At 33.6% G+C, this 21,039-nt stretch overlaps 1 protein-coding gene across 1 annotated transcript in view; it reads right to left on the reverse strand.

The window, feature by feature from the left end:
• LOC143228462 (cytoplasmic dynein 2 heavy chain 1-like) overlaps nucleotides 1-21,011 on the reverse strand; it is a 197,919-nt gene extending 176,908 nt beyond the window's left edge. Inside the window, 5 exon segments of the mRNA XM_076459717.1 lie at nucleotides 6,365-6,631; nucleotides 14,829-15,138; nucleotides 17,816-18,124; nucleotides 19,674-19,749; nucleotides 20,936-21,011. Coding sequence (XP_076315832.1) covers nucleotides 6,365-6,631; nucleotides 14,829-15,138; nucleotides 17,816-18,016 — 778 coding nt within the window. The 5' untranslated portion in view covers nucleotides 18,017-18,124; nucleotides 19,674-19,749; nucleotides 20,936-21,011.
• Nucleotides 21,012-21,039: the final 28 nt, after the last annotated feature.

Below are 21,039 nucleotides of genomic sequence, written 5' to 3' on the forward strand. Positions count from 1 at the left end.
TAATCTTACAGAACCTGACTCATACAGAACACAAACTAATCTTACAGGACCTAACACATACAGAACACAAACTAATCTTACAGGACCTAACACATACAGAACACAAACTAATCTTACAGGACCTAACACATACAGAACACAAACTAATCTTACAGAACCTGACTCATACAGAACACAAACTAATCTTACAGAACCTGACTCATACAGAACACAAACTAATCCTACAGGACATAACACTTACAGAACACAAACTAATCCTACAGGACATAACACGTACAGAACACAAACTAATCTTACAGAACCTGACTCATACAGAACACAAACTAATCCTACAGGACATAACATGTACAGAACACAAACTAATCTTACAGAACCTGACTCATACAGAACACAAACTAATCCTACAGGACAAAACACGTACAGAACACAAAATAATCCTACAGGACATAACAAGTACAGAACACAAACTAATCCTACAGGACATAACACGTACAGAACACAAACTAATCCTACAGGACATAACACGTACAGAACACAAACTAATCCTACAGGACCTGACTCATACAGAACACAAACTAATCCTACAGAACCTGACTCATACAGAACACAAACTAATCCTACAGGACATAACACATACAGAACACAAACTAATCCTACAGGACATAACACGTACAGAACACAAACTAATCCTACAGGACATAACACGTACAGAACACAAACTAATCCTACAAGACATAACACGTAGAGAACACAAACTAATCCTACAGGACATAACACATACAGAACACAAACTAATCCGACAGGACATAACATGTACAGAACACAAACTAATCTTACAGAACCTGACTCATACAGAACACAAACTAATCCTACAGGACATAACACGTACAGAACACAAACTAATCTTACAGAACCTGACTCATACAGAACACAAACTAATCCTACAGGACATAACATGTACAGAACACAAACTAATCTTACAGAACCTGACTCATACAGAACACAAACTAATCCTACAGGACAAAACACGTACAGAACACAAACTAATCCTACAGGACATAACACATACAGAACACAAACTAATCTGACAGGACATAACACGTACAGAACACAAACTAATCTTACAGAACCTGACTCATACAGAACACAAACTAATCCTACAGGACATAACATGTACAGAACACAAACTAATCCTACAGGACCTGACTCATACAGAACACAAACTAATCCTACAGAACCTGACTCATACAGAACACAAACTAATCCTACAGGACATAACACATACAGAACACAAACTAATCCTACAGGACATAACACGTACAGAACACAAACTAATCCTACAGGACATAACACGTACAGAACACAAACTAATCCTACAGGACATAACACTTACAGAACACAAACTAATCCTACAGGACATAACACGTAGAGAACACAAACTAATCCTACAGGACATAACACATACAGAACACAAACTAATCCTACAGGACATAACACGTACAGAACACAAACTAATCCTACAGGACATAACACGTACAGAACACAAACTAATCCTACAAGACATAACACGTAGAGAACACAAACTAATCCTACAGGACATAACACATACAGAACACAAACTAATCCGACAGGACATAACACGTACAGAACACAAACTAATCCTACAGAACCTGACTCATACAGAACACAAACTAATCCTACAGGACATAACACATACAGAACACAAACTAATCCTACAGGACATAACACGTACAGAACACAAACTAATCCTACAGGACATAACACGTACAGAACACAAACTAATCCTACAGGACATAACACGTAGAGAACACAAACTAATCCTACAGGACATAACACGTACAGAACACAAACTAATCCTACAGGACATAACACGTACAGAACACAAACTAATCCTACAGGACATAACACATACAGAACACAAACTAATCCTACAAGACATAACACGTAGAGAACACAAACTAATCCTACAGGACATAACACATACAGAACACAAACTAATCTGACAGGACATAACACGTACAGAACACAAACTAATCTTACAGAACCTGACTCATACAGAACACAAACTAATCCTACAGGACATAACACATACAGAACACAAGCTAATCTTACAAAACCTGACTCATACAGAACACAAACTAATCTTACATAACCTGACTCATACAGAACACAAACTAATCCTACAGGACATAACACATACAGAACACAAGCTAATCTTACAGGACCTAACACATACAGAACACAAACTAATCCTACAGGACATAACACATACAGAACAGAAACTAATCTTACAGAACCTGACTCATACAGAACACAAACTAATCCTACAGAACATAACACATACAGAACACAAGCTAATCTTACAGGACCTAACACATACAGAACACAAACTAATGTTACAGAACCTGACTCATACAGAACACAAACTAATCTTACAGAACCTGGCACACACAGAACACAAGCTAATCTTACAGGACCTAACACATACAGAACACAAACTAATCTTACAGAACCTGACTCATACAGAACACAAACTAATCTTACAGAACCTGACTCATACAGAACACAAACTAATCTTACAGGACCTAACACATACAGAACACAAACTAATCTTACAGGACCTAACACATACAGAACACAAACTAATCTTACAGGACCTAACACATACAGAACACAAACTAATCTTACAGAACCTGACTCATACAGGACACAAACTAATCTTACAGGACCTAACACATACAGAACACAAACTAATCTTACAGGACCTAACACATACAGAACACAAACTAATCTTACAGAACCTGACTCATACAGAACACAAACTAATCCTACAGGACATAACACATACAGAACACAAGCTAATCTTACAGAACCTGACTCATACAAAACACAAACTAATCTTACAGAACCTGACTCATACAGAACACAAGCTAATCCTACAGGACATAACACATGCAGAACACAAACTAATCTTACAGGACCTAACACATACAGAACACAAACTAATCTTACAGGACCTAACACATACAGAACACAAACTAATCTTACAGAACCAGACTCATACAGAACACAAGCTAATCCTACAGGACATAACACATGCAGAACACAAACTAATCTTACAGGACCTGACTCATACAGAACACAAACTAATCTTACAGAACCTAACTCATACAGAACACAAACAAATCCTACAGGACCTGACTCATACAGAACACAAGCTAATCCTACAGGACCTGACTCATACAGAACACAAACTAATCCTACAGGACATAACACATACAGAACACAAGCTAATCTTACAGAACCTGACTCATACAGAACACAAACTAATCTTACAGAACCTGACTCATACAGAACACAAACTAAACCTACAGGACATAACACGTACACAACACAAACTAATCTTACAGAACCTGACACACACAGAACACAAACTAATCTTACAGAACCTGACTCATACAGAACACAAACTAATCTTACAGAACCTGACTCATACAGAACACAAACTAATCTTACAGAACCTGACTCATACAGAACACAAACTAATCTTACAGAACCTGACTCATACAGAACACAAACTAATCTTACAGAACCTGACTCATACAGAACACAAACTAATCTAACAGAACCTGACTCATACAGAACACAAGCTAATCCTACAGGACCTGACTCATACAGAACACAAACTAATCCTACAGGACATAACACATACAGAACACAAGCTAATCTTACAGAACCTGACTCATACAGAACACAAACTAATCTTACAGAACCTGACTCATACAGAACACAAACTAAACCTACAGGACATAACACGTACACAACACAAACTAATCTTACAGAACCTGACACGTACACATAACACAAACTAATCTTACAGAACCTGACTCATACAGAACACAAACTAATCTGACAGGACATAACACGTACAGAACACAAACTAATCTTACAGAACCTGACTCATACAGAACACAAACTAATCCTACAGGACATAACACATACAGAACACAAGCTAATCTTACAAAACCTGACTCATACAGAACACAAACTAATCTTACTTAACCTGACTCATACAGAACACAAACTAATCCTACAGGACATAACACATACAGAACACAAGCTAATCTTACAGGACCTAACACATACAGAACACAAACTAATCCTACAGGACATAACACATACAGAACACAAACTAATCTTACAGAACCTGACTCATACAGAACACAAACTAATCCTACAGGACATAACACATACAGAACACAAGCTAATCTTACAGGACCTAACACATACAGAACACAAACTAATCTTACAGAACCTGGCACACACAGAACACAAGCTAATCTTACAGGACCTAACACATACAGAACACAAACTAATCTTACAGAACCTGACTCATACAGAACACAAACTAATCTTACAGAACCTGACTCATACAGAACACAAACTAATCTTACAGGACCTAACACATACACAACACAAACTAATCTTACAAGACCTAACACATACAGAACACAAACTAATCTTACAGGACCTAACACATACAGAACACAAACTAATCTTACAGAACCTGACTCATACAGGACACAAACTAATCTTACAGGACCTAACACATACAGAACACAAACTAATCTTACAGGACCTAACACATACAGAACACAAACTAATCTTACAGAACCTGACTCATACAGAACACAAACTAATCCTACAGGACATAACACATACAGAACACAAGCTAATCTTACAGAACCTGACTCATACAGAACACAAACTAATCTTACAGAACCTGACTCATACAGAACACAAGCTAATCCTACAGGACATAACACATGCAGAACACAAACTAATCTTACAGGACCTAACACATACAGAACACAAACTAATCTTACAGAACCTGACTCATACAGAACACAAGCTAATCCTACAGGACATAACACATGCAGAACACAAACTAACCTTACAGGACCTGACTCATACAGAACACAAACTAATCTTACAGAACCTAACTCATACAGAACACAAACAAATCCTACAGGACCTGACTCATACAGAACACAAGCTAATCCTACAGGACCTGACTCATACAGAACACAAACTAATCCTACAGGACATAACACATACAGAACACAAGCTAATCTTACAGAACCTGACTCATACAGAACACAAACTAAACCTACAGGACATAACACGTACACAACACAAACTAATCTTACAGAACCTGACACACACAGAACACAAACTAATCTTACAGAACCTGACACACACAGAACACAAACTAATCTTACAGAACCTGACTCATACAGAACACAAACTAATCTTACAGAACCTGACTCATACAGAACACAAACTAATCTTACAGAACCTGACTCATACAGAACACAAACTAATCTTACAGAACCTGACTCATACAGAACACAAACAAATCCTACAGGACCTGAGTCATACAGAACACAAGCTAATCCTACAGGACCTGAGTCATACAGAACACAAGCTAATCCTACAGGACCTGACTCATACAGAACACAAACTAATCCTACAGGACATAACACATACAGAACACAAGCTAATCTTACAGAACCTGACTCATACAGAACACAAACTAATCTTACAGAACCTGACTCATACAGAACACAAACTAAACCTACAGGACATAACACGTACACAACACAAACTAATCTTACAGAACCTGACACGTACACAGAACACAAACTAATCTTACAGAACCTGACTCATACAGAACAAAAACTAATCCTGCAGGACATAACACGTAGAGAACACAAACTAATCCTACAGGACATAACACGTACAGAACACAAACTAATCCTACAGGACATAACACGTACAGAACACACACTAATCTTACAGAACCTGACTCATACAGAACACAAACTAATCTTACAGGACCTGACTCATACAGAACACAAACTAATCCTACAGGACATAACACATACAGAACACAAACTAATCTTACAGGACTTAACACATACAGAACACAAACTAATCTTACAGAACCTGGCACACACAGAACACAAGCTAATCTTACAGGACCTAACACATACAGAACACAAGCTAATCTTACAGGACCTGACACATACAGAACACAAACTAATCTTACAGAACCTGACACATACAGAACACAAACTAATCTTACAGAACCTGAATCATACAGAACACAAGCTAATCCTACAGGACATAACATGTACAGAGCACAAAATAATCTTACAGAACCTGACTCATACAGAACAAACACCAATATTAGGAGACCTAACAATTACAAAAAAGCATTCCAAACGAATGTTGCAATTAACTCTTACATCATTTGATTAACCAATAGTGCTTTATTTACCAATAATATCCATTAAATGACTCATTCTACTTTGTTGAAAAGCTGGGGTGTATTCTTCTTGTTTCCAAACATCATCCAAAACACTGAAGGCCAACTCTAGGATGTCTAAACATTCCACCAAAGGAACTGTTTCCAGAGTTTCAAAACTTTTTTGCAGTGGTTCAAACAAGCTTTGGAAATATGCAGCCCTTTCTTTTTCTGCTCGATCAGGAGCTAGCCGTGCCCGATCACTCCAGAAAGTGAACTCATCATTCGGAGATAGAATACCTGAAAATATGACACAAGTAAAGGCTTCCCAAATAGTATTAAAACATGAACAATACACAGTTCAAATACCATGCATTTTGAAGTTTCAAGTATCTACATGTCAAACCTATAAAGGGATGGAATTATCTTACAATCAGTGTTTGAAAGTGGTGTTCATACATTCCAGCTGAAGGAGTAAATGTTTTATTGGAGGATATATTTTCTTAAAATAAATCTTTCATACGATGGAATATTATGGACACTTCAAAGTGTGTAGGTTTAAAAGACTAGAAGACAGATAAATATCATTTGCAACTCTTGACAAACTGGTTTCATGTGTAAACCAAACTGTGAGGTTTATGAACATTACTGTAATCAAAAGTTTCATATTTTAATAAATTTACTTAGCTCAGTTACATAAGATTATACAAACAATTCTTTACAAGTCACAATGGAGTAGTTTTAAATTGTGACCATGGTTTGTTATAGATTCTAAACTTCTATTAAATATGGCATAAGGGTCTGGCATTTGAGAGTTCTAGTCAAATTTTAAAAAACAAACCATGACAAAAATATTCCTTCTTCCAATCTTAACAGATCTATAATCCATAAAAAGAGAACTATGTGATGGATTGTTATCTTTCTATTCTTTACATTTCAGCATTTTTCAAAATAATATTGTATAACAAGCAGTCTGGAGAGAAATACTAAGAATCCTAATGTTCATACTAAAGACCCAGCTCTCAAGACTTCATTTATGTCACTGAAAGTGTCCTCTGTATAGATTAAACTATAGATACGAAAGGATATGACAGCACATCAATAGTTATTGTAATATTTCATCTCAAACATAGTTACTGTCTCTCCAACAACCACTACAAGTCCTGATTTATGGTTGTTCCAAATACAAATAACCAACACTGAAGTATTATTGGCTCACAATAAACCAGAAGCTAACCATAATACATTATACATGTACCACAATAACTGACAATCTAACCATTATACATTATACATGTACCATAATAACTGTAAGACATTATACACGTACCATAATAACTGACAAGCTAATTGTAACACATTATACACGTACCATAACAACTGACAAGCTAACTGTAACACATTATGCACGTACCATAATAACTGACAAGCTAACTGTAACACATTATGCACGTACCATAATAACTGACAAGCTAACTGTAAAATACATTATATACACATAACCATAACAACTGACAAAGCTAACTGTAAGACATTATGCACGTACCATAATAAGTGACAAGCTAACTGTAACACATTATACACGTACCATAATAACTGACAAGCTAACCATAATACATTATACACGTACCATAATAACTGACAAGCTAACTGTAACACATTATGCACGTACCATAATAACTGACAAGCTAACTGTAACACATTATACACGAACCATAACAACTGACAAGCTAACTGTAAGACATTATGCACGTACCATAATAAGTGACAAGCTAACTGTAACACATTATACACGTACCATAATAACTGACAAGCTAACCATAATACATTATACACATACCATAATAACTGACAAGCTAACTGTAACACATTATACACATACCATAATAACTGACATGCGAACTGTAACACATTATACACGTACCATAATAACTGACAAGCTAACCATAATACATTATACATGTACCATAATAACTGACAAGCTAACTGTAACACATTATACATGAACCATAATAACTGAGAAGCTAACTGTAACACATTATACATGTACCATAATAACTGACACGCTAACTGTAACACATTATACACATACCATAATAACTGACAAGCTAACCATAATACATTATACACGTACCATAATAACTGACAAGCTAATCATAATACATTATACATGTACCATAATAACTGACAAGCTAACTGTAACACATTATACATGTACCATAATAACTGACACGCTAACTGTAACACATTATATACATAACATAATAACTGACAAGCTAACTGTAACACATTATACATGTACCATAATAACTGACACGCTAACTGTAAATACATTATACACGTACCATAATAACTGAGAAGCTAACCATAATACATTATACACGTACCATACTAACTGACAAGCTAACTGTAACACATTATATATATAACATAACAACTGACAAGCTAACTGTAAACACATTATACACGAACCATAATAACTGACAAGCTAACTGTAAACACATTATACACGCACTATAATAACTGACAAGCTAACTGTAAACACATTATATACATAACATAACAACTGACAAGCTAACTGTAACATACATTATGCACATACTACTATAACAACTGACAAGCTAACTGTAAATATTACATTATACATAAATAATAACTGACAATTAACTGTAACACATTATTTAACATACATATAACAACTGATGTTTTTGTTAACATAACATAACAACTGACAAGCTAACTGTAAATACATTATATACATAATATAACAACTGACAAGCTAACTGTAAATACACATTATATACATAACTGTAATATAAATAACAACTGACAAGCTAACTGTAAAACACATTATATACATAACATAACTGACAAGCTAACTGTAAACACATTATATACATAACATAACAACTGACAAGCTAACTGTAACACATTATATACATAACATAACAATAACTGACAAGCTAACTGTAACACATTATATACATAACATAACTGACAAGCTAACTGTAAATACATTATATACATAACATAACAACTGACAAGCTAACTGTATAAAACACATTATATACATAACATAACTGACAAGCTAACTGTAACACATTATATACATAACATAACAACTGACAAGCTAACTGTAAACACATTATATACATAACATAACAACTGACAAGCTAACTGTAATAACACATTATATACATAACATAACAACTGACAAGCTAACTGTAAAATGTAATATTATATACATAACATAAACAACTGACAAGCTAACTGTAATAATACATTATATACATAACATAACAACTGACAAGCTAACTGTAATACATTATATACATAACATAACAACTGGACAAGCTAACTGTAAATAACACATTATATACATAATATAACAACTGACAAGCTAACTGTAACACATTATATACATAAACATAACAACTGACAAGCTAACTGTAAACACATTATATACATAACATAACAACTGACAAGCTAACTGTAACACATTATATACATAACATAACAACTGACAAGCTAACTGTAAACACATTATATACATACCATAACAACTGACAAGCTAACTGTAACACATTATATACATAACATAACAACTGACAAGCTAACTGTAATAATACATTATATACATAACACAACTGACAAGCTAACTGTAAATAACATTATATACATAACATAACTGACAAGCTAACTGTAAACACATTTATATACATAAACATAACTGACAAGCTAACTGTAACACATTATATACATAACATAACAACTGACAAGCTAACTGTAAATACATTATATACATAAAAACAACTGACAAGCTAACTGTAAATACATTATATACATAACATAATAACTGACAAGCTAACTGTAATACATTATATACATAAACATAACAACTGACAAGCTAACTGTAAATACATTATATACATAACATAACAACTGACAAGCTAACTGTAAATACATTATATACATAACATACAACAACTGACAAGCTAACTGTAAAACACATTATATACATAACACAACTGACAAGCTAACTGTAAACACATTATATACATAACACAACTGACAAGCTAACTGTAACACATTATATACATAATATAACTGACAAGCTAACTGTAACATTACATTATATACATAACATAACTGACAAGCTTAACTGTAAACACATTATATACATAACATAACAACTGACAAGCTAACTGTAAACACATTATATACATAACACAACTGACAAGCTAACTGTAAACACATTATATACATAACATAACAACTGACAAGCTAACTGTAACATACAATATATACATAACATAATAACTGACAAGCTAACTGTAAATACATTATATACATAACATAACATAACTGACAAGCTAACTGTAACACATTATATACATAATATAAAACTGACAAGCTAACTGTAAACACATTATATACATAACATAATAACTGACAAGCTAACTCAAAACACATTATATACATAACATAACAACTGACAAGCTAACTGTAACACGCTAACTGTATATTATATACATACATACAATAACTGACAAGCTAACTGTAACACATTATATACATAACATAACTGACAAGCTAACTGTAAATAACATTATATACGTTATAACATAACAACTGACAAGCTAACTGTAACACATTACACATTATATACATAACATAATGACAAGCTAACTGTAAATACACATTATATACATAACATAACATAAACTGACAAGCTAACTGTAACACATTATATACATAACATAACTGACAAGCTAACTGTAACACATTATATACATAAACACAACTGACAAGCTAACTGTAACACATTATATACATAACACAACTGACAAGCTAACTGTAAATAACACATTATATACATAAACACAACTGACAAGCTAACTGTAAACACATTATATACATAACACAACTGACAAGCTAACTGTAAACACATTATATACATAACAACAACTGACAAGCTAACTGTAACACATTATATACATAACATAACTGACAAGCTAACTGTAAATATTATTATATACATAACATAACTGACAAGCTAACTGTAAACACATTATATACATAACATAACTAAACAAGCTAACTGTAACACATTATATACATAAATATAACTGACAAGCTAACTGTAAATACATTATATACATAACATAACAGACCAACAAGCTAACTGCACGCATTATATACATAACTAACTGACAAGCTAAACACATTATATACATAACACAACTGACAAGCTAACTGTAAATACGTAACTGACTGACATTATATACATAACACGTTAACAACTGACAAGCTAACTGTAACAAACATTATATACATAACACAAACTGACAAGCTAACTGTAAAACACATTATATACATAACACAACTGACAAGCTAACTGTAAACACATTATATACATAACATAACAACTGACAAGCTAACTGTAACACATTATATACATAACATAACTGACAAGCTAACTGTAAAACATACATTATATACATAACATAACAACTGACAAGCTAACTGTAAACACATTATATACATAACACAAACTGACAAGCTAACTAAATACATTATATACATAACATAACAACTGACAAGCTAACTGTAACACATTATATACATAACACAACTGACAAGCTAACTGTGACGTTCGTTATATACGTAACCGGTAACAACTGACAAGCTAACTGTGACACGTTATATACATAAATGACAACTGAATGGCTAACTGTGACACATTATATACGTAACATAACAACTGGCTGAATGAGATAACTGTGACGCGATTATATACATAACCTGACTGAATGGAGTAACTGTAACACATTATATAATACATAACCTGGCTAACTGGAATAGCTAACACTGTGACGTTGTTATATACGTAACACTGACATAACCGACAAGCAAACTGTGACACGTTATATACATAACATGACAACTGACAAGCTAACTGTAAAACACATTATATACATAACACATGCGTGACACGCTAACTGTAACATGACGTTATATACATAACGCGACAACTGACAAACTAACTGTAACACATTATATACATAACACATGCGGCTGCTGACTACGTTGTAACACGTTATATACATAACCTGATGAACTGACAAGCTGGCTGTGACACATTATGTACATAACCTGATGACGATGAATAGGCGCAGTGACACGTTATATGCCAAACCTGACTGACAAGCTAAGCTGTGACACGAATATATGCATAACATGAACAACTGACAAGCTAACGTAAACACGTTATATGCATAACACAACTGAATAAGCTAACTGTGACATTATTATATACTGGCATGACAAACAACTGACAAGCTAACTGTGACACATTATGTGCCGTACATAACAACTGACAAGTATAGGCTGTGACACATTATATGCATAACATAACTGACAAGCTGGCTGTGACACGTTATATACATAACATTATGACTGACCAGCTAACTGTAAACACGTTATGTACATAACACAATTGACAAGCTGGCGCTGTGACACATTATATACATAACCATGACTGACACCAGTTATAACTGTGAACACGGTTATATAACGTAACATGTAACATGAACTGTGACGTTAATATGCATAACCTGACGATTGATTGGCGCAATGACACGTTATATACGTAACATAACTGACTGACAAGCTAACTGTGACACATTATATGCATAACATGACCTGACAAGCTAACGTAAATGACACGTTATATACATAACATAAACTGACTGATGGCTAACTGAAACACATTATATGCATAACATGAACTGAATGAGCTAACTGTACGCGAATACATTATATACATAATAACAACTGAACAAGTAACTGTTGACACATTATAATACATAACACATGACGGCTGACACATTATTATGCGTAAACGCTAAATAAACTTGCTAGCTGTGACACGTTATATACATACATAACATATGACGCGAATAACTGTAATGACACATTAATATGCATAACATGAAACAACTGACAAGCTAACTGTAAAACACATTATACATAACATAACAATGACGACATGACTAAATACATTATGATACGTTAATATGTAAACGTAACAACCTGAATAATTAACTGTGACACGTTATTAATACGTAAATACAAACAACTGACAAGCTAACTGTGACACATTATATACATAACACGCGAAACAACTGGACAAGCTAACTGTGACACATTATATACATGAAACATAACAACTGACAAGCTAACTGTAAATACATTATATACATAACATAACAACTGACAAGCTAACTATAACACATGACGCGATTATGCATTAACATGAAACATGACTGAATGAAGCTAACTGTGACACGTTATATACATAACATAACAACTGACAAGCTAAACTGTAAACACATTATATACATAACATAACAACTGACAAGCTGGCTGTAAACGCATTGTATACATAACATAACAACTGACAAGCTAACTGTAACACATTATATATAACATGACGAATAACAATGGCAACTGTAAACGATTATATGCATAACATACAACTGATGACTGAATGAGCTAACTGTGACACGTTATATACGTAACATAACAACTGACAAGCTAACTGTAACACGTTATATACATAACATACAACTGAACAAGCTGGCTGTGACACATTATATATGGCATGAACACAACTGACAAGCTCGACTGTGACACATTATATACATAACATAAACAATGACAAGCTAACTTCAATGACACGTTATGATAACATAACAACTGACAAGCTAACTGACACATTATATACATAAACATAACAACAAGCTAATGACATTATATAATAACACAACAACTGACAAGTTAATATAAATAACAATAGACCACATAACAACTGACAAGCGATTAAACACATATAACATGACATAACAACTGACAAGCTAACTGTGACACGATTTATATATATACATAACAGGCTGACAAGCTAACTGTAAACACATTATATACATAACATAACTGACAAGCTCAAACTGTAAACACATTATATGCATAACCTAACTGACAAGCTAACTGTGTTACGTTATATGCATAACATAACTGACTAAAGCTGGCTGTAACACACGTTATACATAACATAACTGACCAAGCTAACTGTAACACGTTATTATATACATAACATAACTGACAAGCTAACTGTAACACATTATATACATAACACAACTGACAAGCTAACTGTAACACATTATATACATAACATAACAACTGACAAGCTAACTGTAACACATTATATACATAACATAACTGACAAGCTAACTGTAACACATTATATACATAACATAACTGACAAGCTAACTGTAACACATTATACATTCTGATACTCATTGAATACAAGATTTATAATTTTCCTCAAACACACAGTTTCCTTAATATATCTACTTAATTCATTGCTTTATTTAACTCTTTGTGAAACTAATGCAAACAAAACAAGTCATATTTAACAACAGACAGAAACAAGTACCTGCCAATCTATTTTCTTCCATTTCTTCTACTTCAAGTTCACCTTTGTCACTCTTTCTTACCACACTGCCAAGACCTGCTTCGAGTTCACCAAGCAGACTTTGGAGTTTGGGATTGAAAGTCAGACTCCAGCGTTCATTCTTCAAAAGTACAGGGGCAAATATTTTCTGGACTGAGTGATAAAGAGCCTTTATGGGAGAGTCTATCATTGAAGTGATGAAAATATTGGAATGTAAGTTGTCTGGTGTAATCACATCTGGTTGGATTTTGAAGAATATTAATATTCTATCATCTGTTCCTTTAGGTTCAACCTGAATCAGAAAGAAAAGTTCCTTCGTAATACACATACATTTGGAACACACACACATCTATCAACCAAAACCAAGTTGTGAGAGTAATCAATTATTCAAAAACACACTACGTAATTTAAAATTTACCAAACAAATAAAGGTGTTACATATATCTATTATCTCTATATTTGACTATAAAATCCCAGTTACAAGTAATCTACAATAAATTGCATGAAATACACCCATATTTTTATTAGCAGCAAATCTGCAGTATGTACTTAGCGGACAGATTTATAATTTCAGAGCTCTACAGTTGACAAATAACCTGAGAGTTTCATAGTCACATAACTAATACTTTCATTGTGGAAGGTACTCTGTATGATAGTTGTATAGCTCATGGAATGGACTAACAGTTTATGAAATATAACTGAAGAATGTAGCAAATATCACAGTTGTATAGCTGAAGGAATGGACTAACAGTTTCTATGATGTAACTGAAGAATACAGTGAGTATCATAGTTATATGGCTGACAGAATGGACTAACAAATTCAGAGATGTAACTGAAGAATACAGTGAGTATCATAGTTGTATAGCTGAGGAAGTGGAGTAACAGTTTCTGAAATATAACTGAGGAATGTAGAAACTGCATAGTTCTTGAGCTGATGGAATGGACTAACAGTTTCTAAGTTTTTAACAAAGAACTGTATTGAGTATTATAGTTGTAGAGCTGAGGAGATAGACCAAGAGTTTCAGAAATATAACTGTGGAATGTAGTGAGTATCATAGCTGAGGGAATGCACTAACAGTTTCAGAGATGTAACTGAGGAATGTAGAGTATCATAGTTATATAGCTAAGGAAATGGACTAATAGTTTCTAAGATGTAACTGAGAAATATAGTTAGTATCATAGATGCATAGCTGAGAGAAAGGACTAACAGTTTCAGAGATGCAAGTGAGCAATGTTGTGAGTATCACAGTTATATACAATCATGTGAAAAAGTTAGGACACCCTATGAAAGCCTGTGTATTTGTGTAACATTTTTGGATATATAGATATTTAATCTTAGTTTCAACAATACTGAGAGATTATAGGAATATAACTAAACAATTAAAACTGAAGAAAAGACTTTTCAAGATCTTCTGTAAATGTAATTCTACAAAAATGCATATTCTAACTGAGGAAAAAGTTAGGACACCCTACCTCCTAATAGCTAGTGTTACCCCCTTTGGCTTAAATAACTGCAGTGAGATGCTTCTTGTAGCCATCTACCAGTCTCTGACATTGGTCTGAAGAAAGTTTGCCCCACTCCTCATTGCAGAATTTTTTCAGCTGTGAGATGTTTGAGGGGTTTCTTGCATGTACAGCCCATTTCAAGTCACCCACAGCATCTCAATAGGATTAAGATCTGGGCTTTGACTCGGCCATTCCACGACTCTCCATTTCTTAGTTTTTAAGGAGTCCTTGGTGGATTTACTGGTACGTTGTGGGTTATTGTCGTGTTGCAGGGTCCAGTTCCGCTTCAGCTTTAATTTTTGTACAGATGGTCTCACATGATCCTCAAGCACCCTCTGATACACAGTAGAATTCATGGTGGATTATATGATTGTGAGCTGTCCAGGTCCTGCTGCAGCAAAGCAGCCCCAAACCATGACACTTCCACCTCCATGCTTCATAGTTGGTATGAGGTTCTTTTCCTGCAATGCTGTATTTGGTTTATGCCAAACCTGTCCTCTGTTCTGGTGTCCAAATAATTCAAATTTAGACTCATCTGTCCAAAGAACATTATTCCAGAAGTCCTGGTCTTTGTCTACATTCTCTCTGGCAAACTTCAGTCTGGCCTTGATGTTTCTTTTAGAGAGCAAAGGTTCCCTCCTTGCACACCTCCCATGCAAGTTATACTTGTGCAGTCTCTTTCTGATTGTAGAGGCATGTACTTTCATATCAACAGTAGCCAGAGCCTGCTGTAGGTCCTGTAATGACATGTTAGGGTGTTTGGAGACCTCTTGTGGCATCTTGCAATCTGCTCTCGGGAAGAACTTGCTTGGACCTGGGCATGTTTGAAGTTGTCTTGAAAGCCTTCCACATGTTGACTGTTTTCCGGACAGTGGAATGACTGATTTCAAAATCTTTTGGGACCTTTTTATATCCTTTACCAGACTCATAAGCTGCTACAATTTTCTTTCTGAAGGCCTCAGACAGCTCTTCTGCTCTCACCATGGTGCTCACTCTCACTTCAACAGTCAGGAGCACACCAAACTAAATGTCTGAGGTTTAAATAGGGCAAGCCTCATTCACAATGCTGAGTAACGATCTTCTAATCACACGCACCTGGTGTGATACACCTGTTTGAGTTAAGCCACTTTATGTGGGTATAAATGTCTGGGTGTCCTAACTATTTCCTCAGTTAGAATATGCATTTTTGTCAAATTACATTTTACAGAAGATCTTGAAAAGTCTTCTTCAGTTTTAATTGTTCAGTTATATCCCTATAATCTCTCAGTATTGTTGAAATTGAGATTAAATATCCATATATCCAAAATGTTACAAAATACACAGGCTTTCATTGGGTGTCCTAACTTTTCACATGACTGTATTTTCAAGTGTAAACAAGGTCAAAATCTAATGTCTTACATCTATACTAAGACTGTCAAAAATTTCTGATAACAGCTGAAGATAAAACTAAATATTCTTCTCACCTTATTCATGAAATGTATTTCTTTTTCCTCATTCTGTCCCTCTAGTTGTGTACTTAAAATATGGCAGTCTTGTTCATCTAAGAAACTATTCAACTCTTTGGCATTAAAAAGTTGATTTGATGTGTTTTCATCTATCGACAGTGAGAAATAATCCCCTATAGATGTTAAAATAAAATCTTTCCTGCTATCTCCACTCAGCATATTTCTTTGTGGTAGTAAATGGACGGATTATAACAAAACTCTGGTTTACTGCTTTTTGTTTCCGTTATTAGCTAACATGTAGAAGATTACCAGTTTCTTCATCTATAGCTGAAAAAAGAAAGTCTACAATAAGTGAAAATTTATTTCATTATTTACATAATTATTACAAAAACCACTTTGAAATTAATAGAAAAATATTTCAGTTATAAATTTTCGATTTTAATGTACGGTTTCTGTGTGGATAAAAATATTTTTGTAAGATTGAGAAAAATTCAGTGTTGAGATTTAAAAAAAAAACATAACCCATACAAAGTGGTAAATATTCATAAATATTAAGACTCTCAAACAAAACTATGTTTATCCATAGCCATTTACATTTGTATTCTAATTTTAGAGCCACATTAGGTACCCTTGAAAATTTCTAATTGACTTTTGAGTAACCTAAAATTCATGCAATTGACTGGCTTGTTTTATACTAATACAATCATTATCAGATGCAGGAATTTCTAGTATTAGAAATTAAATATCAGTGAAATGATAAAAAAGTTTATATCTCATGCTATATCTTAAATGATAACAATGCATATCTCTGTTTAATATCTGAGTAACATATAAACTACTGCTGAGGTATCACATAAAGTAGTATCATCATCGTGCAAAGCTACACGAGGGCTATATGCACTAGCCACCCCTAATTTAGCAGTGTAAGACTAGTGGGTATGCAACCAGTCCTCACCACCTATCAACAACTCATGGGCTACTCTTTTACCAACATATAGTAGGATTGACCATCACATCATAACACCCCATGGCTGAAAGAGTGAGCATTTATGGTGCAACAAAGATTCAAACCTGTTACCCTCAGATTTTGAGCCAAGCACCCTAACCACTTGGCCAAACCCAGTACCAATTGAAATGAGCGGACAATTCATAGAATATACTATCTTCTAACTCAGGAGGACTCTTGGAATGGCAGTGTTCATGTCTGTTTCTAATCGCTACATAGATGATGTGTTGTGTCTTTCACTGACAACATAACAACTTGAAGACTATGTGAAGAAGGATAGACTGGAGTCACTGAACATGATATATAGTGTTCAAAACACTAAAAACAGGATTATATTAGCCTTTTACTTTCACATCTCTTGGACCCAGGAAAATGTCTCACCTCCACGATTACTCTCTAAATTTTGATATGGAAATCCAGTTCATAAATACAGTTTTGCAAAAATTTGACATTACCTTGATAAAGTATAAGATTCATACTTTGTGAAAAATTATGACTTGAATGAGGTAATCAAATGAAGCTGACCATTAGAATTTCTCTAATTTCTATAAATATTCAAAAAGTTTATTGAACAATGCTTCAATTGTGGGCAATTGCTCTATGTTCTTCTTTACATGAATTGTCATATTTATTTTGCGTTCAGACAAAATTGTTTTTTTTATATAAGTACGTCTTTCATGTTTTCCAATTGTTTTTGAAACTTTTTAGTCTCTTACATTCAACTGAAAAATTTATTTGACAATTGTTTTATTGGAATACAGCCATTTCTTTCTAACAAGACACCAACTTTATGCAACATGGCAAATTTTTTGCAACAATGTGTAATTTCTCATCTTAAAAAATACAAGCTATAATTACCAAATTACCTACCTAATTATTCTTGCTTCAAAACAAACACTCTTTTGAAGTAATTTTCCTTACACAAAGTTTTCACCTGGAAACAAACCTAAAATTGGAAACAAACTTTCAAGACGTCTTTAAAAATAAATAAAAAGGTAGACAATATACAAATAATATGAGTGAGACATTTTATATATCCCACATCTCCCACCCCCAAGTGCAGTTTCAGGATACTTTAAACTGATGTGAACCCTCCATTCCCTAAAAAACCTAAAATGTTCAATACAGCACTCCCTTGAAAGAATACAGAAAAACACACCTAATACTGCTAATCATTAGTGTGAATAACCAAGTGATATGAAATTTACCATTTATGTGTTAAATAACTGTTCCATATAGACAAATATATGCTGGCTGGGCATGTTACTGTTTCTGCTATTATGGAAAAACTATACTAGTTAAGGAAATAAATTTATCTGATTATTACAGAGAAGAGTTGTAGTAGTTAAATGACATGCAACATTTAGCACTACTTCAGTACACCATCCAGGCAAAGTCTGCTTGTGTGGAGAGATTCTTGATATTACAGAAAATCTGTAACAGACTTGGAAATAATCTACTCTAATTATTGAATGTTATTTTAGCACCATAATTATGTCACACGTTCATGTAGCTTTCACACAATCCCTCCCATTAAATGTCAAAAACCTAGGACCTGGATAACAGTATTTCTATTATTCTTTTAATTTCAGTATTTAATTTCAGAAGTGAAATAACTTAGCCAAATGTGAAGATTTTGAAGTAAATATAAACTTTAAGTTACGATATAGCACAAAATTAAGACTGGTTTGTGTTTTTTAGCATGACTAAGAAAATGGCCATAACCAGCCACTAAACTTCGAGTTAACTTTCACACATTATTTACTTGCATTGCTTATTAAAATACAATATTAAAACATGATTACTAAGGCATGTTTTATGAAGTATTATAAATCTTTACAGTGCCACAACTTGTATTATAAAATTAAGTTACAACGTAAAATTAGTTCACAACTTTGGATTTTACATCTTACAAATTAATAATAATACCAACGGTAATGCTTACGGTGATAACATATAATCAACACTAAATAGTACTAGCACGAGCAATGTTACTATTTACTAATATAAATAATGTCATTGTCTCAATAATAACGCATAAGATTTCTTGTTCAATTATACTATTGATATTACTTTTTACACAAACATAATGGAATTTAGTTTAATTGTTGGAATAATATCGTATAAATTACAATTTCTTTAGTTTACGACTGCATAGCACTGACTGTCATTCAAATCCAGTGAGAATGAAATACATATAATTTTTCTTAATGGAATCTGAAACTAAACACTTAAA

The sequence above is a fragment of the Tachypleus tridentatus genome, chromosome 10 (genome assembly GCF_004210375.1).
Source record: "Tachypleus tridentatus isolate NWPU-2018 chromosome 10, ASM421037v1, whole genome shotgun sequence".
Lineage (NCBI taxonomy): Eukaryota > Metazoa > Arthropoda > Merostomata > Xiphosura > Limulidae > Tachypleus > Tachypleus tridentatus.